Raw genomic sequence first — 23,845 nt, 5'->3', positions numbered from 1 at the left:
AAATTTGAAAAGGTACACTGAAAAAACTATTAAAACTACTGAGAGGATAACGCCAGGCATTTTACACCAGTGTTAAATTCATGGTGTGAGTTTAACACCAACCTGTGTTACAATAACACCTTTTGTGTTGTTTCACAGTGTAGGAATTCGTACCTCTGTCATAGTGGGATTTTATGAATTTTATCTAACAACTTGATATAGTAAGAAAATAATGGTTTACACATAGTGAATGTATTTAAAAAAACCTCTTTTCAACCAACATTAGAAAAACAAGCTGTTGCAATGACCAGTTTACCTTATCATCCTGCCATTAAATTGTATGAATATGCTGTTATATGATTAGATATTTAATTACTTCTAATAGTATTTTGCATCATACTTTATATAAAAGTTCTTATTCTAATTCATACTTTGTTTCTAATTGCTGTTTTATTTATTCATTATATGAAGTGCTATAAAATAGCCTCATATTATTATTATCTTTCCCACGGTTGCAAGGTAAATCACAAAATACAAAATTTATTACAAATCATTTACCAATTTAAAATATTAAAAAAAATGTTTCAACAACAGGGACTCATTGATCAGAGTTGTATAACAACCACACTAAAAAATCACAATGTTGTGGGTTGTTCAATCTTTGCATCAGAAAATGCAAAAAAAAAGTTGAGGAAAGCTCAGAATAATTCTATATTAAAGTTATGACATAAGGGGCAACCTTCTTTTGCCTGTAAGGGTTTAAGGATGTTTTCAGAAAATATGAGATTGCCACCATTGCCATAAATTCTGTCCTCAAAATTGTTTGAGATGCAAACCACTGACTATATGCAAATCCCAAGTGCGCAATGCTGTTTGGTTGCAAATCAAGTCACCACATAAGAAATTATGTCTTGAAATTTTGTCTTTAGAAAACAATCAGATTTCGAGTTTTCAGATTTTTTCCATTTCTCAACAAGCAAAAACAACACAAGCCTAATTACAATGATTTTTTTATTTTGCTCGACAAAACTTGAATGGAATGTTGAAGTATATAAATGTATCATAAAAGTATAGCCACCAGGGCACGACGATGAAATGGTGATACAATGACAGACTTTAGTCCAAAGCAGAGGCGGATCCAGTTGGGGGCACATCTGGCCAGTGCCACCCCCCCTCCCCACACAAAAAGGCCTAAAATCTTCTCTGTTAAATGTTGTATATCTTGCATATGACAGTGAAGACCTTATACTTAAAAAAGAAACTTTTGCTTGTCAAATTTTGTTGAAACAAAAAAAAAAGCCATTTTTTCAGATGACTTGGATCTGCCCCTGGTCCAAATACACACCAATTCAAGTTAACAATGAACATAACATCTTTGTCAAGTTTATTTTACATATCGTGGGATGAAATTCAATGTTCTTTCTCACTGATCATGCTTTCATGATATTTCCCCCGGATAAGACAGAAAATGGAGGCCCCATTTAGAGGAGAGTCACCACCTTTGCATGTTAAGAACCCACTGCACTATTCGTATAAGAGTAGCGGAAAACCCTGGTGTGGTGGTCCACCTGCACTCCCCCAATCAGTTATATCAGGAGAGACCTGTGGGTCACAGTGATTCAGTTCACTTTTCGCCTCCCAGACACAAGTGACGTCAAACAAATAATAATAATACGTTCGCATTAAGATAAACTTATAGGGTGGTTTTCCAAAAGTTGTTACATACAACTTTTACGCTTGATGAATAATAATATAAAATGGATATGTATGATGACATGATTGAGCATACACATAAAAACAATTAACCTAAAAATAAATAAACGAAGTATATAGAAGTATCATTCAAAGAGATGAATTCAGCCTTTGAATACATTCGAGAAACCACAGACCAAGCTAAAACGTTTGAATCCCTCTTCCCCAGCATACATGTAAGTGCAATTTGAGAAAATTGAATACTTTGGGTTTATACTCTCTAATGAGTATGAAAAAATATATAACTGAATGGAAAATATGCAATCATATGATCATTATATAATAAGAACAACAGTTGTGGAATTAGCAAAAAATTAAACTTGGGGGTACTACTACGGATACACTATTATACTATCCTGATGAAAAAGAGGACATTTTATCAATATCTGGGTCCCGTAACACAAAGGTTAGCAATTAATCGTACGTTGATTTTTGCGATTGATTGTACATTGTCGTTAATGCAATCAATCGTAGAAAAATATTGTACGATCATTGCTAAGCTTCGTGTTACGGGCCCCAGGTGTTGCAATTTAGGCACTCTGCCATTCAATTTATCCTTTCATGTTGCTGGGTTTGTTTCACCGATTCTGATGGGTGTTTCATAAAGTTATGAGCGACTTAACGAACGACTAGTGACCCTTTCTTGGGAACTAGCAGCGTAACCAACATGACCACCAAGCTGAAGACGCCTAGCCAGTCTTCTGATGCAGTGCAAGGAGACTCAGCATGGTGTATAGGACTGTGATTATGACCTTGCTGCAATACCCCAAGAAAAATTATTTTCCTTAATCATCTTTGTCACTCCGAAAAATCACAATAAGTGCTTTCAGACAAACCGTCTACGAGGTAATATTGAGAAGTCTGCCTTTGCCCAACAATCTGTCCCTTATGGAATAAACTCCCTCTACAAATAGAAAATGCAGTTTCGCTTGACAGCTTCCGAAAGCTACTGCAAAACCCACTTTGAAAATACCCTTTGCTCCTCCTCATAACGTGCATCAAAGTTTGATTTCATCTTTGAGGATTTTTGAAGATCTTTGAGGATGAGAGCAGAAGAAGAACAACTAAATCAACACAAATGGAAATCTGGTGTGTATCACTTCAGTGACTCACCACAAGACAGGATCACCAGTCATTAGTAAAATTGTTTGTATCTTGCTAACAGCTTTATGAAACACCCAACTGCTCCTGTTCACAGTTATTTTCTCTTAAATTTCGCTTCTATTTCATCTGAAATTATTTTGAGCATTCTCGTCCAGGATTTACCTTTACATGTTTTGTCAACTGCTTCCTGCTTCATCAAATATTATGGGGAGAATCACTTCTTTGCTATAATGGCAAGATAATCAAATCAGTGAATTCCTGTTCAAATCCCAGGGTCAGTATTCACTTCAATACTTAAGTCAGAATTTTGTGTATTTTACTAATATATTTCTTGGCTATGTATAAAGTTTGCTTAAGGCATGGTCACACCGCCCGAGCGTTGTTGGAGCGGTCGTGGAGCGGAGAGAAAAAAAATCATCGCCGCTCGCTACCGTTTACCATTTTCGATTTCGAATGTTGTTTTTTTGTTTTTGATTTTTTCCCCAATTTTGAGAGCGAAATTCGACCCTCTTTCCCTACCGCTCCACGACCTCTCCAACAATGCTCGGGCGGTGTGACCAGGCCTTTTGTCAGCCGCCTACCTAGCCTATGTCAGGCTTGTGTGCAGTTTACAAATGTGCATATAAAGCGCAGACGGATAGGGGAAGGCGGGGTAAGTTGTGACACTTTATGCATTTTGCATGTTAGAATTGATATGACTAGTACTATTGTAGAAATAAGTACCTTGCCTTTAAATTTGATTCTTGGAAAATGTTTTTCACCTACATATGACACTCTACCCCTACACTGAAAGTCATAGCGACCTTTGAAAAAAACGATGTCAAATGGCTCAACTTGCCCCATATATGGGGTAAGTTGTGCCACCGTCTGGGGTAAGTTGAGCCACAAAAACTACGTACAAAATGTATGGGGGAGAACCAGCATGTCAATTTTTTGTTTAAAGTCTTTTCACTTGCTAATTCTCTATAAATACTAACATCCTTTAAAAGGAAAAGAGCAGTCATGTAAATTTGCTCCTTTCAGCCTGCATTTCAATCGATTTTTATTGTTTGTTTGTTTTTTAAGATACATTACCATAAGAATTAGCATGGCTCAACTTGCCCCATGCTGTTTGGCTCAACTTACCCCAGTCCGAACTTAGTGCGATAATTCTGTATTCACAAATTTATTACGCATCCATCTTTTAAAAGACTATGACAAGAATGAAGATCCATACCTGGACTAACAATGTTATCATGTCTTTACTATATTTAAAGACGTGTATGTGTATAAAGCACTTATCCATTTCACACCCTTTTTTACTTTTTTGGCTGAAATTCATACCTTTCCCTTTAAAAAACTACTTTTTGTTTCAAAGTTGAAAACAATGTGGTGGGGTTAGGGGTTATGCTATGGGTCATCAATACATGACACCACCACAATGTCTGACTCATTCATTATTGGCCTGGGGCTGGTGGCTCAACTTGCCCCTATGCTCAACTTACCCCGCCTTCCCCTACATATACTGGCTTTGAGCATTATTTTGCGTAAACTTTATGACGTCACAATGGTTTTTAGTAAGTATTTGCTAAAATTTGGCACGATAAAGTAAAACATTGGGGATCTGAATACAAGCATTTTGCTTAGCAAAGTAAAAATGCTAAATAAAACTCTAACTTAATCAATACTCTTAACAGAATACCGGCCCAGCTCTTTACCTCATAAAATTGAGTCATTAACTATGCCACAGGGAAGACCATGATTTAGATACAGAATCCTTTCAGCCATTTCTTTCTCTCCCTTGAACATTTAAAGTTTGTATAGATTCACACTCCCTGCTTTACAGCAAGCAGTCCGCACTAAGCAGCATTGACCACGATTCTTTGTGCAACATATCTTTAGTTCTACTTTCATTAAATACCCTCTGCACAACAAACTGCGGTGTATGAAAATTTCAGTCAAAGACCCATCCTTCCTGAATGGGTATTTTGTGCTGAAAGTTCTCTTTGTTGGTTTGAGAGGACTCTGGGAAGACTTAAATTCATCCAATCCAATTGTGTAATAATAATAATACATGTATATCAAAATAAGTTTAGTCTAGCTGGTAGTGCAATATAGAATTGAACAGGCATTCTCCATTTGCTCTTCTGTGAAACACTGCTCCTGGGGATCTTCGATATGGTTGAACAACAAAGGCATAATAAACATTACGCTGGAATATTCTTGTACAGGAATATGGTTTAAAATCGCTCAAAATTACTTCTAAAGGCAAATGCAAATTTGAGCACTAGCTCAAAAAGGAGGAGCCGGTTGGAAATGGAATTCTTCTCCTTGAAGTATGCAAGATGTACAGCCTCAAATGTGAATGGCTCCCTGAGATCAAGGATCTTGAATCTGAACACCCCCGTCAGCCATTCCAAAGTACGCCCTCTTGGCCATGTTGATGAACAACCCTGTATCCACGACACCTGATTAGGCAAAAACAAAATTCAAGGTTGGAATAGGGTGAAAAAGAGGGATTTCATTTTTTTTTGGTCATTGCACATGAGAATAAGAACGAAAGAGAGAATGTAAAAAAAGAATAATAGATGTACCGTATATATTTCATGTATATTTAAATTTAATTTCACGATTTCTATGTTGTTTACAAGACAAAAAAGATACATACAAATGAAGTTTCATGAGGACTAACTTGTGATATTTCTAATATAAAAATCATCATGAAAATAAACAGTAACAGATATCATATTGACATCATATAACAGAGGAATATATCTTTCCATTTTTTAATTACAAATGCTCGTCATATTACTACATTTAAAATAATCCTCAACTTGTCATCTTACTTAAAAATTTCCTGTTATCAGCTGACTGCAAGAAATGTAAAAGACAATAAAAATAGAAACAAATATTGGCACTATTCATAGTACTTTTTAGCAAATTCATACCAGATTCTTTTTCAAAGCCTTAAAAATATTCCAGCTGCCCTGTGCACTTTACCACATTTGCAATCAAACTGAGATGATATAAATATGCATTCTTTCAAAGAAGTTGCTTGGGACAGGATTTTGATTCATTTACAAAGTCACATTACACTGGCTATATTTTGATGTCATAATGCAAAGTAGATATGGTCTATTTATCTGTGCCATCCATAGAACTTTGGAGGGGTTTTCACAAAGCTTCCACAAAAATATCAAACTGCTGATCCATTTAATAAAACAAATGATGCACAAATTTAAAATTGTGATGTTAGCGCTGATGCAGAGATCTCGGGTATTCAAATTGTTATGAAAAGGGACTCGGTCCAAGTGCCACATGCTTGCAAATTGTGAATAATGAGCTGCATTGCCACTGACACAATGGCAATCATAACTGTGCATTATTTGTTTTATAACAGTTGCTTGTATTCTTTCCATTGATAACAAGGTTCATGAAACAGTGACATGGAAAGTATTCATTTAGGTACCTGGAATCATCATAAGGTCCCTGTTGACTGAATCCCAGCTTTCAGGCTTTCTATCAAACTTCCAGTCCAAGATGAAATTGCCATTATCTGTCACTACTGGTCCCTGGAAGCAAGAAACAAAAGTGTGGCAAAAATCATTACATAGGCCTAAGTCTGTTTTCGCTCAGTGATGTACTGAGGCTGAGCATTCAGCAAAGCAGAGGTCTAGTGGTCATGACTCCTGTCTTTCAATCAGAGGGACATGAGTTTGCATCGCAGCCATGGCATGTTTTCTTCAAGAAATTTACCCACATTGTGCTGCACTCAACCCAGGTGAGGTGAATGAGTACCTGACGGTTAATTCCTTGAATGCACTGAGCGATTGAAGGCAGCACAAACTAAAGTCAAGGTAATAGTGCACCTCATAATAGATTATTTCTAGATGGATGGCGCTATATAAATGCCCATCATTCTTATTCTCCGTTGCTTGGTATGTACATCAAGTATACTCACTGCTTTGGCTTTGGCCATCCTGAGTTCTGGTGAGCCACCAAACTTGGTCTGGATAGTCTTGATGACTGGGCGATAGGCCATGGGAATGACTTCTATTGGAATGCCTTTGGTCCAGTTGATACCTAGGTCTGAAGACTGTTTCCTGCAAAGAATCAAAATAAAATGTTACTACAAAATCCCCTGTTTTCTGCAATACAAAAAAAAAACAGACCTGCAGGTCATAGTGATTCAGTTCGCTTTTCGCCTCCCAGGCACAGGTGACGCCAAAACAAATAATAATAATCTAAAAATATTTGAGAAAAAACATAATTCATGGAATTTCATAGAAGACACCATATGTCATGCCGAAAAATTAGAATGATGAAAAGTTAAGTGAAAATTAAGGCAAAATCCAACAAGACCATCTTACAAAGAGTTCTGATTGATCCAATCACTCGTAACTCTATGGAAATCCATCAGTGTCATAATTTTTTCTACAGGAAATTTGCAAAATTTAGGTCCTTTGTAAATGAAGGAGAACACACCATATTGTCAATAAATCAATGAATTTATGGATATACATTCATATCTACAAATTTTTTGAACAAACATGTATTTTATATGTTGACGTTGCTGGCTCCCCATAGTTGTGATTGATTGGATCAATCAAAACTCTTTGTAAGACAAGCCCCAGATCGTGAATAAGTGGCAAATCTACCCATCAAACACTAGGTTCTCAGTGTTTTGCATGGTTTAGCATGTGTTTGCCAAACTTTTCATGCATACAACATGTATACAGTGTCATATGTGCATCTGATGGAAACCTATAATATTTTTCTAAGATCAATACTATTTTCAAATGCTATAAACTTCCTGAAAGAAGACTGAACACTTATCATATTTTTCTAAGATCGTTACTATTTTAAAGTGCAATACATTTCCTGGATGAACGGTGAACATTTATTATATTTTTTCTAAGATCTTTACTATTTTCAACCGCTGTACATTTCCTGGAAGAACACTGAACACTTACATATTTCTAAGATCATTACTTTTTTCAACTGCTACACATTTCCTTGAAGAACACTGATTTATTGTTTAGAACAGTGAATTTGCACAACTGGGATTTGGGGATTAGGGAGAAAAATTCTAACAGTGAGATGTTTCAGAGAGCAGGTGGATATGTTGTGAATGACTTTACAAATGATTGGCCTGTGGAAAGCCAAAGTTGATTTTCAATATTTTAATCAAAATAGGTATGTGGTTCTTGATTAAAGAGCTGATTTTTTTTTCTTAGGGAACAGTGTTTCATCAACAAGTCATGAAGTTTTAGATGAAATGAAAGTCATTTACTATCTAAAAAAAAACAACTAACAAACAAATAATCGCAGTTCACCAGTCATTAAGCTTGACAAATTATTCCAATACATTCATAGCTAGTTCAAATACCAGGAGAAACTCTTGAGTTTACAATTTGCATATACATGTAGCATAGTTGTATGAAAGCTTTATACAGACCTCAAGCAAGAGGGTGTATTAGAGAAATATGCTATATTAAATACAATTGATTGCAGTTTTTGTTTTTACTTCTTTAAGATCTGTGTCATACCTGTAGTCTGCTATAACAATGAATGTATCAGCATTAGCAGCGACAATCTTTTCTTGCGTCAGGCAGCCTCTATACGGAAGACAAAAATGAAAATCCATATTTTATTATTCAAAATAGAAATCTGAAATAAAAAAATCTCTTAAAAAGTCTTTTTGCCCAATTGATATTGCCAAACAGGGTAGCAGCAACCCCCATCTCTTAACATCTTCTAGTCTGATTTGAACTCCAGAAATCCCGGTTGTGAGATGGACGCTTAACTAAGTGAGCCAACACACCGGTATCAAAATGCGAATGGAAGAGTAGAAATACAGTGCGAAAAATTGGTAAATACAATGTTCAGAATAGGACTGTTGGTGTAATATAGAAGATAAGACATTTATCCATCTTTCGTCTCTTTATATACATCTGTGTTACAAAGGTTTTTTTAATTTTTTTTTTTACTTACGCATTTCAAATTTTAATCAAACAGCATCAGGACAGTAAATAAAATCATCAAAATTCAGTGGATTAAAAATATGGTGCGCCATCTATCAGTTACAGCGAACAGGCCAAATTTCTAACTTTGGGGTTGACATCACGTGCAGGCGCAGGCAGCACACAGTGCTAGTGGACTGTGATGCTTCAAAAATGAAAACCATATGGCAAGAATTCACCAAAAACCCTCCACCTCCTGGACCCTATCGGCCAGCACTGAAAAATTGCATAACAATAATAATAATAGCTGGATTTATAAAATGCTTTTTGCCTGAAGATACAAAGCGCTGCTATTATTACCCCGGCTTTAGCTCGAGCTACCATCAATGGTGCTCAGTGCATGCTAGGAATTACTCCTGCTGGGTACTCATTCACCTCACCTGGGTCGAGTGCAGCACAGTGTGGATAAATTTCTCGAAGGAAAACACGGCTGGGATTCGAACCCACAGCCTCTGTTTCAAAGGCGAGAGTCAGAACCAACAGACCACAACGCACCCACCCACCATGCATGCATGCAGTTAAGTACTGGCACGCGCCACAGATGTCAACTTATTCCTACGGGGCAATGTGAATTTTGGCCCGTCCCTGCAACCGATAAATGGCGCACCATACTGCGAATCAACCGAATTAATCAATCATCGATAGAAAGACAAGCGACTCACCCTCCTCCTTTGATACACGTTAAACTACTATCCACTTCATCGGCTCCATCGATAGCAACATCTAACTGGGGTCAAAGGTTAAAAATCATAATATCACTTTCCAAATCCTCTATCAAAAACTACAACCAATTAATGGAACTCCAATACTAATCAGCTCTATTTAAAGAGAGCCCGGTTAAATAAGATACTGCATTTGTCAGTTGACTTCTGTTACCCAGAGCATATAGTTATGCCAGAGATCTGTTAAATGTAATGAATATTGTGGTTGGTTTACGGAAATCCTGAATGTGATTCTTTTGACGGACTATATGAATGGGAGTCGGTGAATATATTGGTGTTTGTTTTGCTTCATCAGTTTTAGCGCTTATACCCTACACAGATACTGTAATATTGTGGCAAGCAAACTGATAGCCTGATAGCCTGTTTGTGCATTATACTGCAGATGACACTGCTCCTTAGCCACGACAGTAAGACCACTAGCCCGAAGTAAAAAGATTGATCAAAGTCAAATTATCATTGGCTCAACATCTAGTGATCTCAGTCCGAGCAAAAGTCTCATATAAATTCTAGTGCTGTGCCTGCTTCAATGGAAATGAAACTTACATTTAAAGGGGAAGTTCACTCTGACAAAAAAATTATTTTAAAAACAGCGGAAAAAACAATAAAGAAAATTGCCAAAGGTTTGAGAGAAATCGAAGAATTAAAAACTCATGAGAATTTTAATTATTTGATTTGTGACATCATTTGTAAGCAGCATTTCTACATACATGTAGGTAAAATGGTAAAACAATGGTAAAAAATCAATGAATTGTCATTTTCTCAGAAAATGCCTGTCGTATATCAATAGACAAATCATTTCACACCCGTTCATGGAAAGAAAACAAAACTAAGTCATCAGGACACACACACAAAAAATGAAATTCATGCATTTCATATTACATAATGTGTGGGGCAGCTGCTTGTTTATTACATCACAAATCCCAAACTTAAAATTCTATTAACTTTCTTAATCTTTAACAGATTTTCCTCAAACCTTGGCCAATATTTATTATTTTTTCTGCTATTTTTACAAAAAACTTTTCTTCAGGGTGAACTTCCCCTTTAAACCGCCTGCATTTCATCAACTCGGAGGTTTTGTGATTAAAATTACTTTGGGGGTGAATCGGCATTCTCCAGAAAAAGCCAGCATGACCGCAATCAAATTGATTGCGTGATGCTTCTTCGGTATGTCAATGCGAACGCAAACATGGAAATTGTTGTCTTTCAAACTGAAACATTTTATTCGCAGGATGGGAACCCCATTTACACCCGAAGGCACAATTCTAGGTTTACCGTCACAGACACAGCAATCAACCCCCCCCTAAAAAAAGCTCCTTTGCCCAACATCAAACTCCAAAATCACCCAATGCATTGTGGGTCTTACCTCTGGCGTTCTCTCGAGGTCACTCAGGGTCAAACCATTCTCTACGATGAGCTGCTTTGCTTGGAATGAAGTAGGTACACATGTGACTTGAAGCTTCTCTTCTCTTACTCTCTCCGCTGTCGTTACAAATGACAATACCCGGTATACATGTATGTATATTATTATGATGATTATTAAAGGACAAGTCCACCCCAACAAAACCTTGATTTGAATAAAAAGAGAAAAATTCAATAGGCATAATGCTGAAAATTTCATCAAAATCAGATGTAAAATAAGTTATGGCATTTAACAGTTTCGCTTCATTTCACAAAACAGTTATATGCACATCTCGGTCGGTATGCAAATGAAGAACTGATGACATCACTCACTATTTCTTTTATATTTTACTATATAAAATATTTTGATTTTCTGGTCATTGTCATGTGAAATGAAGTTTCATTCCTCCCTGAACACATGGAATTCCATTATCTTAACATTTTGTGCTTCAGGCAAGGAGGTCCTAATCGTCAAATTCGTAAAAAAAATGAAATATTATAAAATTCAAACCAATAGAAAAAAAAGAAATAGTGAGTGACATCATCGACTCTCTCATTTGGATGTAACTAGCTCGTTCATATAACTATTTTGTTAAAAATAAGCGAAAGTTTAATAATATCATAACTTTCTTATTTTACATCCGATTTTGATGAAATTTTCGGCATTGTGCTTGTCTGATTTTTTTCTATTGATTCAAATCAACATTTTTCTGAGGTGGACTTGACCTTTAAAGTGGATACAAAAGAGTCTGAAAACACAGACTCTTATTTGACACTTGAACTAAAACCATGTCTAGAGTTAAGACTAGCCTCCAAAGTCTATCTTTGTAAGTCACCAGTCACAGGACATAGCAAATCTAGTCTCAATGCTTCAGACTCAGCATTATGCACTATGCACAATTGCAATCTGTGCCTGCAGACTTGATCATGATGCAATGGGAAAGTTGCTTGCATGCTACATACCAAAAACAATACAAACTTTGAAACTTTAAATACATGATATTTAAAATGAATAATAACTAAATAAATATTAAAATGTCATAACTTTCTTATTTTGCACTATTTATGCTAGTTTGATTATTCTAATCAACATTTTTCTGGGGTGGACTCGACCTTTAAACACCGATACTTCTCCTTAAACACAACTGCACAATACTCAATGCAAATGAAATGGAATGCTGACATAGGAATAAACATGTGTGGTTTGAACAGCAGGTGAACTCAATTAGATTTGGACACACGAAGTGCCCCGTTGCCTGCACTCATATCTTCTACAGTACATTATGCACAATACCTGAGCAATCTTTGGCAATGGACTATAATTGATGTTTACTTTTATGGGATCATGAGTTCTGCCACTTCTGGGGAGCATATCATCAGCATTTTTGTCCGACAAGTTGTCAGATCTGACAATTTTCCTTGATTCTAATTGGCCGAGAGGCATTGTTACCATGGTAACTGTCGGAAAAAACATCTGACAAGTCTTTTCATGAAATGCTCCCCTGTATGTGTAAAACTCATGCAAGGAGAGGTAGCACTATACAGAGAGGGGGGCAGGGGCAACAGCTCCCTTATGACTTTTTTTTTCAAGTAGTGAAATTTAGAATTTACCAAAACAAAAATATGAGATTTATGTAACTACATAGTACAAAAACCCTTTGCAGAAAAGGTAACTTGCAATGAAAGAAACTTGACTTCATTTGTTATCTTCTATAAACCAATTAGAATACAAATTATATACTTATAAAGTTTAGTTGTAATTTTTTTGTATTTACAACATGTTTTGAGTGAAGCATAAATACAAACCTAGTCTTTCAACAGCGAACACAATGGTAGAACCACTTCCTACACCCAGTCTACACTTGTCCTGAAAAAAAGGGGGGAGGGAAAAAAAAGACTTGATCTGTAAAGTATCACTAGAAAGAGATCTGAAAGGAATGTAAAAACAAAAGATCTATATCATTATGGCCCAAATTCACACAAAGGTGGTTTTGAAAACCCATGGTTGAGTCCATGGTTTACGCAGATTTCCTGTATAAATTACGCTAATTTAGCACGAATCGGGCATGTGTATCAAAACTGTCCAATGCTGATGTGTGCTTTTGTCATATTGTGCCAAATTGATGACTGTTACCATGGTTAGATATGCTATTTTATTCATGAGTCCACTGTTTGAAGAGTGGACTCATGAATAGGCGTCAATTTAGAGGTCTACAAAATTGAAACCTCAAAATCTATCTTAAATGTACAAACATTTCCTGTTTTGTAACACTTTTGACATGTACCCGCATTCCAAAGCTTTATTCCTATAGACTTCTGAACAACCAATCAAGCTTTGTTGGCTATCTATCAATGAATGACAGCTTTTGCTAAAGGTCAACAAACTTTCGAAATGAACCTTCAGAATAACGAACCTTATTTTGTTTTCGGATTAACAAACCTTCGAAATAATGAACCCTTTTTTGCTTTCGAATGAACAAACCTTTGGGATAATGAAGCTTAGAAAAATGCCACAGATAATCGGATTAAAATAACAAACCCTTTTTCGCTTTCAAATTAATGAACGTCGAGGTACAGGCAATTTGCGTGTTTTGGAATTACGAACCTTCGGAATTACGAAGTGTAATCGTCTATCTATCCATCAATCTGTCTATGAACATATGTCATTATGTGTTTTAATCATGAAATATAATATTCTCATCACTAATCATAATTAATTATTATCATAACCGATCATCATCATCAACATCATCACCATCGTTATCATTATCATCATCATCATTATCCTCCTCCTCATAATCATCAATTATTATCATAATCATCATCCTTATAATCATAACATTGTCAGTCATCATCATCATATGAAAAACTATGAAAAAAATATCGCTAAGGCAGTTAAATTGAATCCAAAGAAATTTTGGCAATATGCAAATTTCAAAACAAAAAATAGAACTGGAGTGGCATCTCTTAGGAATCCACAAACAGCTGAACTTGTTGAGGGAGATCGCGATAAAGCAGACATTTTACTAAATTATTTTCTACAGTTTATACCACTGAGCCTCCTGGTGATATTCCTACCCCTGCTCAGCACAATATAGTTGAAGATTTTGGTGAAATTGTGGTAAATGAAGATAGTGTTCTTTCTTTGCTTTCCAAACTTGATGTTTCTAAGTCTCCAGGGCCAGATGGGTTCCATCCTAGGACTTTACGTGAAGTAGCTCCAGCAATTGCTCTACCTTTGAGTATCATTTATAAGACCTCTTTACAGAAAGGTGTTGTTCCCTGTGACTGGAAATCTGCCAATGTGAGTGTGGTTTTTAAAAAAGGTGATAGATCGCTTCCATCAAATTATAGGCCAATAAGCCTCACATGTATAGCTTGTAAACTTTTGGAATCCATTTTACGCAATGAGATCCTTGATTATATGAATTCAAATGGATTTTTCAGTGATAGGCAGTATGGGTTTTTGCCTGGTCGTTCTACTATGCTGCAGTTGCTTAATGTCGTTGATGAGTGGTCTAAAGCTCTTGAAGAAAGGGGTACAATTGATGTAATTTATTTAGATTTTATGAAGGCCTTTGACAAGGTACCTCACCGTCGACTGCTTGAAAAGGTCCGTAGTTTTGGTATAAATGAACATGTGGTTAGTTGGATCGAGGCATTCCTTGTTGGAAGGAGACAGAGGGTGTGTGTGAATGGTGAGTTCTCAAGTTGGGGTCATGTAGAAAGTGGAATTTCGCAAGGGAGTGTCCTTGGCCCCGTGTTATTTTTGTTATACATCAATGAACTTCCAGATGTTGTTACTGAAAGTAATGTTTATGTTTTTGCTGATGATACCAAGCTATTCAAGTCTATAAGAGATCAGAATGATTGCAATTCACTCCAGAGAGATCTTGACCATCTGAAATGCTGGTCAGAAAAATGGCTGCTGAAATTCAACCCCAAGAAATGTAGTGTACTCTCTATTGGTAACACGCAAGACCAGCAGGAAGCTTTTCCATACACTTTAATGAATGATGCGCTTGAACATGTCACCTCCGAAAGGGACTTGGGTGTTGTAATTGATGATAAACTCAGCTTTGAAGAACACATGCAATCAAAGATAAACAAGGCCAACAGGCTTATGGGCTTGATCAGACGAACTTTTGTTTATCTTGACAAAAATAACTTTGCTCTGTTATATAAGTCGCTTGTCCGACCACAAGTTGAGTATGCCCATGCTGTGTGGAACCCTATACTGAAGAAACATATACATGCATTAGAGAACGTACAAAGAAGGGCAACAAAATTAGTCCCTGAATTAGGGAAGCTTTCCTATCCACAACGACTTAAACAGTTAAAAATCCCAACTCTGGCGTATCGAAGAGTTAGGGGTGATATGATTGAAACATATAAACACTTTAATAGTTATGATCAATGTACAAAACTTAATCTAGAAGAAAAATATAGTGAACATACCAGGGGTCACAGTAAAAAATTGTTCATACCAAGGACAAAGACCCAAAAATATAGGAATTCTTTTTATGTTAGAATACGTAAGACATGGAACAGCCTAAATAATGATGTTGTCACTGCCCCAAGTGTGCACAGTTTTGAAGCTGCCCTGGATAGATGCTGGAAAAATGAGCCAATAAAATATGACTACGAAAGCCCTGTTCCCGGAAGTGAGCCAGCCATCTTGAGGAGGAAAAACCTAGAACTGAATACAGAGGCATAACATGCCTACATTCAGAAACTTCCCTAGGTATCCCTAGGTATCATCAATTATTATCACAATCATCCTCAATTATCATAATCATCATCCTCATTATCATCCTTATTATCAACATAACATTATTGTCAAAGTCATCATCATCAATTATTATCATAATCATCATCATCATCATCATCCTCAATTATCATAATCATCATCCTCATTATCATCCTTATTATCAATATAACATTATTGTCAGTCATCATCATCATCAATTATTATCACAATCATCATCATCATCATCCTCAATTATCATAATCGTCATCCTCACATCATCATCATCATCCTTATCAATATATCATTGTCATCATCATCATTATAACATCGGGTTGACCTCGATCTATCATCTAGACCTAGGCCTATATGTAACTTTTAGTCAAATCAATCACTCATCAAAACTATCTAGTCTATCCTTATCATCAATACTATGACTACTATAACGTTGGCGAAGAACAATAGGAAACAAGATGGTGGTGTCAACATCGGGCAAGTTTCTTCCATCTTGTCATGATATTTTTCTCATTGTTTTGATGAATTCTTCTTTAAAAATAAAATCGATGGCGCAGAAATGTCGGAAATGAATTATTTGAAGTTGTATCCCATGTACATGAATTAGGGCTAGATCTTTTCGAAGTAGAAATCTCGGGGGCGAAAGTTTCAGGTTTTGGCGGCCTACACGCACGTGAATGGATTAAGGATTCCTCGCTTCGTTGAGAGTAACCTTCCTTACGATTTTTACTCTTTTACTCTCTCTCTAGACATGCTAGAAGCCTCCTGGCTAGTCTCACTTAAATTAAATTTGTAAATCATGTCACCATAGACTATAAGTACGTTAGATCTGACTTTTACATTGGGTTGCAATCACTCAGCTTGCCTTTGCACTTGCAGTTGCAGGGTAACTTTGTCTTTGGGTTGCAATGCAAGAAAACATTTGATTATTAACACTGATGTCAAAATCAAGATTTTTTTAGTCTACCTTCACGTGGTTGTTCACTGCTGCACATGCTGCAGCTTTTTTGGCCTGGTCAATCAAATCCATTGTTGAGGAATGCCCAACTCCGTTTGTTGTAGCCAGACGACACAACCGTTCTGTAGAAATGCATGCATTCCTGATGCAATTCTTCGCAGGGTTAATTGCACTGTTCGCCAACATTTGTTCTGTTTTCTCGGCGGTTTTGAACAATTAACACGGAAGTCGATCAGGCGCGGATTCAGATAGACCGCTTAAGTTGACATAAAATAGTTGCACGATCATCTTACAAGGAACGGCCAACCGGGCAGCGCAGGGACCGTTCACAAAGTTCACAACGCCCCTAACATTTATTCACTAGCTTAAGCTGCAAAGCCCATGTGCGATAATTAATTATCAATATCGAGATTGACAAGAACTTGTTTTTGCAAATATGGCCGATTCTGTGTCAGCAGCGCTTCAAGATTGTCAGAATAAGGTTGACTCTGGAATGAAGTCACTACTCAATGACTTAGATAATACAGTTCTTCGTAAATTACAGGTAAATTCGGAATAGTTTTATCTGTTTGCAAGTTTCTTCATGTTCGGTCCCATCTATTGAGTTTGGCGTGAGTATTTGCAACATGTGGTCAAATGTGAGCTCATATAGTGATAGTCAAAGTTTAACTTACTAATTGTGATTTTTTGGTGTGGATTTATTCAAATATATGTCAATTTTTGTAAATACTATCAATCTGTTTAATAGGTAGCATGATGATCTCGAGTTCTAGTTGAAAAATGAAAGGAGTAAATCTAGATCTAACAGTGGTAACACCATGTCCATGAACACCAGATAATTTTCCCTTTTTTTCTTTATCAATTATCAATCTCATTTAAAAAAAAAAGTTAAATGAAGGATGTTGACAAGGCCAAGGCTGGCCAAAGCCTGATGAAAACGTCTCAACAGTATCTTATATATTTCTATAAGTTAAAACACACTAGAAAGTGCAAGTCCCTTGATCTTGAATCAATTGCCTTGAATTTGGCTTTGAAGTTTTTTACTCCTTTCTCAAATTTCTTTCGAAATTAATTTTAATTTCTAGAAAGAGATGTACCTGTGCAGTGCGAGATGCTGTGATCAGTTATCAGGAGATCGACAAGGGTGTATACAGAGATGCCAGCAGCCAGCTCAGCAGACTGAAGAATATGTGCAGAAAGAATTAACAGATTTCTTGGTAAGGGTTGCACAAATATCCAATGGAAATATCACAATTCTGTGATGCAGTCATGATAATTGCACAGATGCCACTGCTTATTCCTTCGGTAAAGCACAAATTGTAATATATATATATATTTTTTTTTAATTGGACAATATTGATAAAAGAATGAATGGGCAACCCCCCCCCACCCATTTAAAAAAAAAAAGTACAATCTGTGTTAATTTATCTACATGTACCTGTATATTACAGGCCTTGACCTAGCTAGTAAAATTATTAAATTAATATATTTGTTGATTTGATATAGATCTTAGTCTATATTTTCTTCAAAATCCTCAAACTATGATATATAGACTTCTGAATCTTTTCTTGTATTCTGAAGTCAGGTTTAATTTAAACTCTGGTTTAATGTTTACTTAGTGACATAAATCTCTAACAGTATAATTTCAATGTATCTCATTTTTCTCTCAAATCATTCTTAACTGTATCGGAAGGATAAATTGATGGCTTTCTTCACCATTTACATGTTAGGTAAGAGTTTAGTAATCATAAATTTTTTTTTGACAATTTGGGCTTTCCATAAAGTCGGCACAGAGTTAGACCATGGTCTAAGTTAAACCTGACTTCAGAATACGGGCCTCGCTGTTTAGATTTTGACAGATTTATTCTTCATCTGTATTCTTCAGGACCGGCTCCAGAGGTGCACGCTGCAATGCCAAGATGAAGCCAAGGACAAGATCCGAGACAATATGTCATCTTCTGACGAGGCCAAGGTACGCAAGAACCTAGAGGGCTGTCTGATCAAATGTGGGGACAAGCACGTCGCCATGTTTCCCGCCCTGAAGACCCGATTGTCAGATCACGTCAGCAAGTTTTTATGAAACTTAATTGTAGAAAAATATAGTGTAACAAATTTAAGATATTCTACAAATATTGCTCTGAGGGGCATTCCATGAAAGTTGTCAGCACTGATGTTAGGGCTGACAATTTCAGTGAAATCCTTGGTTTTGATTGGCCTCTGATTGTTACTTTGGTAACTGGAAGAAAGAAAACTTGTCAGTGCTGAAAACTTTCATGAAATATAAGGAATTAGAAATTATATTTTCGAAGTAAACACTTAAAATTGATATATCTTATTCCTTATATTTTTCTTGTCCATTTTCAAAAGGCGACAACTCTGTAAAATGAGCATTTCAATAGGTGAAAACTTTTTTACTTTAGAGAGTCTATGGAGTTGTTTAATTTTGATAATTTTTATATGGTTCAAGAAAGAGAAGAGAGTCTCTTGTTGATTTTTAATCAAGTTTTTAGAGCGTTAGAAAATAGGTACACTTGATTCATGGTGGAATTCTTTGCTTTTAAGAGCCAAGAAGCTGTAGCCGTTTGTCTCTCCGATACAGATTTGAGCATGTTGAGAGCTGTAAGGCAGATTATACAAACAAAAGTCTTCTTTCTTTTTGTTAATGTGATATCAAAGTTTGCCATTTGTTGTTATATATTCATTTTGTAAAAATGTATTAAATTTTAAAAAATGTAATTTTACACCTGAATAATGGGAAATGGATGAATACATCTTCACACTTCAAATTAGCTGGGCCCTTTTAATTAGAAAATTAATGACATTTGTTCATGATGTACTATAATTAGCGACTACGTTACTGATTAACATTCATTGTAATTTGGAATTGTATGTTGGATGGGCTTATTGAAGCACAAATTAACTTGCATTTACAAAATTTCATAGTTTAATAATAACAACTAGATCAAGACAGGATTTTTAAGCATGTAGCATAATGGACAATAGCTGCAGACTCTGCATTTGGTTGATTGCAGCATTTTCATTGATTTCCTTTTTTTGTGATAAAAGAGCATTCTACATGTCATTGTAGATAGAATGTCTTGCTCATGAGCATAAACAGTTTTGTGCTGAGAAGTGATCCCCAGACCTGTAACACAAAGGTTGAGATCAATTCATGTTTAATGTTCGGTGTATTTAACAATTGTCATTTTGTCCTTTACCATTGTTGTATTGAGTGAAAATTAAGTCTGGCTGGAATTACGATATTTTACAAAATTGCAAAGATGGTTAAAAAATGTGAAGGAATAATGTCATAATTCAGACTACCATCACTAGCAAAAAAATTAAATCTACTTGGAAATTTGTGTATATAATTGTAATATACTGTGACGGTTTCATTAAAAACTGACTTGTATATTATTTTTTATGCTGATTGTGTTTGATTTGAATCAGTTAAAGGGAAATTAGGTATAATACTATAAAGAAATTTTCCATTAGTGAGACTGATCCTTTCGTTAAGAAATACGTTGTGAAGCAAAAATACTTTCATAGAAAACTGAAAGATAGTTCAAGCTATTGGACAATTTCTTAAAACTAATTTCCCTTAAACTATTAAAACACCACCTACATATAATATATAGGCCAGTTTTTAATGAAAACATGTATTTAAAGTATTTGCATGTGCTATACTCAGATTTTCAGGTGACACTTAACATTTTTGCTTACTTAGCTCTCCTGCAACTTGGATAATGTATCATGGTGTGTTCGTATGAATCAGTGAAAATGGTAATTGACTCCTGAATGTATGTATGGCAGCAATATTCAACATATCAAGGGAATAATTAAATTGGGAGAATTTTGTTACTGCCATGTCAGTTTAAGGATGAAATGTTGTTTATGTGTAATTTATCTATGAAAGTATGGTATTCAAGTATAGGTAAGACCCTCAATGTTGTATTGTGGGATGTGAGAAGAGCCACCAAGATACCTGTTGGCAATAATACGATGAATGGATGACCTATGCAACCAATATATTATGTTGTATTAAACTATTGATATGTTAAGACATTTAAATAAAAATACTTCTGACGCATGATATAGATTGTATCTTAATGTACAAGTTTACTTTATTTCTATGTACATTGTACAATAATAAACTGTACAAGCATATTTATCTATAGAGAAATTACCATGTCTTTGACTTCTTTCTTTACTTCTTCATCCTAAATCTATAGATTTAGATCTATGGATGATTTGCATGGCACTAGATGCTGCACGGGTTCATTTAACATCTAGAAACAAAACTAACTATCAAAAGAAAATACAAAATAGGGGAGGGGGACATGAGAAATTCATAAAAAATTGCTATTAAAAAATTACCATCATATATGAATAGAAAGGAAAAAATGGTAAGATTATGAGTTGGTGTTATTTTTCATAACAATTTCTAACAAATCAACGATTCTCTACAATATCAAGAGAGATTCACAATTTGATCATTATCCTGTAATAAAAGTAGCAAACTAAATACAGATGGGTTCTAAAATTTAGAATAACATAAAGGCACATTTAGCAGGAATGAGCAAGAAAAATATCACAGAATTAGGAATATATTATGATTTTTTGTTCTCACTTTAAAACTGAATGAATTGATGGAAGGAACAAGGCTTTACAACATTAGACAAACATGTGAATTTTAAAGGGTGTGATTACATAATGCATAAGGCATCAAAATGAAATAATGCTAGAACAGCAGCCCCTTTTTATGTCTCTTTCACTGGAACCAGAGCTGCCAACCTGAACAAGACACATTTCAGTATTTTTAAAGCTGAAAATCAGTATTTTGGCGAGGAAATCAGTATTTTCAAAGAAATACCATAGGACAACACAAAAACTGAAACTTGAGAAATCAGTACTTTGCATGAAACCATCAGTATTCTCATTTTTCAGTACTAAATACTGAAAATCCGTACTACTTGGCAGCTCTGTCAGGAACCCTAGTGAGTTGGATATGGATAATACAGATAATGTCTAGGTATAAAATTATTCAGTTATAAATCATTGCCCGATGAAGCCAACAGTGGTTGGTGAAACGTCGCGACTCGTATTAAGTTTCATAAAAATTTTGAATCAATTCCAGTATAAGATTTACAACTGACTAATATTTTCAAGTTTACTGGATGAATCCTAACATTCATGAATGTCTGGGTTTTCTAGATTCTTAAGGCAGATTATTCCTGTGAAACGTTTAGATATCGATTGCTTGCAACATCATGAGAGGAAATGTATTACCGTCTATTCATTGACACTTCAATGTCACAATATTTAGATTTTCTTATCTAAGTTATGTTCATATAAATTTGTAGACCTCTCTATCTCAGATTAGAAAAAAAAAGCACAAACAAATATTAAAATAAATTGTTCATATTTTCAGGGTTTGCAACCCACCTGCAACTCTATTTGTGGTATAAAACTGTGGACAAGAGACATTTTATTGCAATATAATGCACTGATAAATAGCATTCGTTTATGTGAAGAAAAAAAATGTGACTTTGAATTATATTATTCCCCTTTCACACTTTCTTTTTCCTGAAAGAGAAACAAAATGTAGACAGGTAGGAATTTTCACATACTCATAACATGCAACTTCATCATCATGCATTAATTACAATAGACAACTTTCTATACATACAAGTACACATAAATTTGGTACAATACTCGTATTGCACATATTTCATCACAATATATTCTACCTTTTTTCTATAAATTAAGTAGAAAGTCAAAATAGATATGGTTATTTAGTAACAAAATAATTTAGATTTGAATACAGGAGCCCATATGCCAAATGACTTGGTTGATACCTGTGGAAAGTAAATATGCTAAATGCCCATCGAGTTGAATTAGAATCGTAAATGATCCACAGATATTTGGAATATTTTGGATTGAAGTGTTACGTCTTTGATGTTGCCTAGAGTGTAAAATCATATCAGATACTGATAATTAGGGCTTAGATTACCAGCTAATATGAATAAATGGAAAGTAAATATGCTAAATGCCCATCGAGTTGAATTAGAATCGTAAATGATCCACAGATATTTGGAATATTTTGGGATTGAAGTGTTACGTCTTTGATGTTGCCTAGAGTGTAAAATCATTTCAGATACTGATAATTAGGGCTCTTAGATTACCAGCTAAATTAATGTGAATAAATGTATTACAAAAAAGAAAATAAATCATAAGGCAAGATCATATTACTTTTAAAGCAAGCCACTGCTTTGGGGGTTGATATCAGAAATTTACAAAGGTAAGTTTTGAACTAATAAATAATATCTCAAAATGGTGATGATTTTTTACCCGATTGCTAAGAAAGCATGAATGCGATCAATCATTACTCAATCAATGAAATAGTGTTAAGCCTGTTATAGTAGTAATAATGATGATAATAATATGCAACATTTATTATAGCGCTTAATACAACGTTTCTAAGTGCTGCATACTGTTAGCAAGGCTTTAGCACGGCTACCCAGATCGGGCGCTCAAGCATTCAAGGAATTCCTTGCAACCGGGTACCCATTTACTACACCTGGGAGGAGAGTGGCAAATGTAGATAAATGCCTTGCCAAAGGACACGAGTGCCATGGTAGGAATTGAACCCCAGACCTTGTGGTTCAAAGTCTGGAGGCTTATCCACTGAGCCACAACACCTCTACTATCTACTTATACTGGATTCTGACTGTTATTAGTTCATTGAACTGGTATCATTATCAATACAGAGTGTGTCTAAATGAATAAAAAAGAAAAAAAAAACACATGCAGTACAAAAATATGAGTTGAAATGTTTATCCAAGGGCCCATAGCACAAAGCTTTATAGCAATCATCATAGAACATTTTTTTTTACCATTGACCACAATGAACACTTAATCGTCAAAATCAAGCTTACAATTAATTGCTAGCCCCCCCCCCCCACATTACAGAACCCTGATCAAAGCAAATGTTTCAAGCTTGTTTTCTTCCTTATAGAAGGCTATTGGCTACAAACTGGCAGATCATTGGGGGATACACCACTCAAATATTTTAATAGTAGTAAAGAGGCAGGATAATGATGGCAAAGAGTACCAAGTATTGACTCATCATCAGAAGATTGAGTCAAATAAACAAAATGTTGGGAAT

General features: G+C 35.4%; 2 protein-coding genes across 2 annotated transcripts; one reads left to right on the top strand and one right to left on the bottom strand.

Annotated features, from left to right (window-relative positions):
- Nucleotides 1–4,337: 4,337 nt before the first annotated feature.
- On the bottom strand, nucleotides 4,338–16,946 carry LOC121424876 (ribose-5-phosphate isomerase-like). The gene is made up of 8 exons (XM_041620720.1): nucleotides 16,687–16,946; nucleotides 12,764–12,824; nucleotides 10,923–11,038; nucleotides 9,500–9,564; nucleotides 8,364–8,432; nucleotides 6,776–6,917; nucleotides 6,284–6,386; nucleotides 4,338–5,282 (listed from the first exon to the last, which is right to left on the bottom strand). Exons 1-8 carry the CDS (start codon nucleotides 16,861–16,863, stop codon nucleotides 5,194–5,196), a joined length of 822 nt encoding a protein of 273 aa, XP_041476654.1. The 5' UTR covers nucleotides 16,864–16,946; the 3' UTR covers nucleotides 4,338–5,193.
- A 79-nt stretch (nucleotides 16,947–17,025) lies between these two features.
- On the top strand, nucleotides 17,026–19,218 carry LOC121424877 (protein FAM136A-like). Its single transcript, XM_041620722.1, has 3 exons — nucleotides 17,026–17,221; nucleotides 17,763–17,894; nucleotides 18,563–19,218. Exons 1-3 carry the CDS (start codon nucleotides 17,114–17,116, stop codon nucleotides 18,755–18,757), a joined length of 435 nt encoding a protein of 144 aa, XP_041476656.1. The 5' UTR covers nucleotides 17,026–17,113; the 3' UTR covers nucleotides 18,758–19,218.
- The last annotated feature ends 4,627 nt before the right edge of the window (nucleotides 19,219–23,845 follow it).

The sequence above is a fragment of the Lytechinus variegatus genome, chromosome 12 (assembly GCF_018143015.1).
Source record: "Lytechinus variegatus isolate NC3 chromosome 12, Lvar_3.0, whole genome shotgun sequence".
Taxonomy (NCBI): domain Eukaryota; kingdom Metazoa; phylum Echinodermata; class Echinoidea; order Temnopleuroida; family Toxopneustidae; genus Lytechinus; species Lytechinus variegatus.
This window is presented reverse-complemented; position numbering and strand designations above follow the sequence as displayed.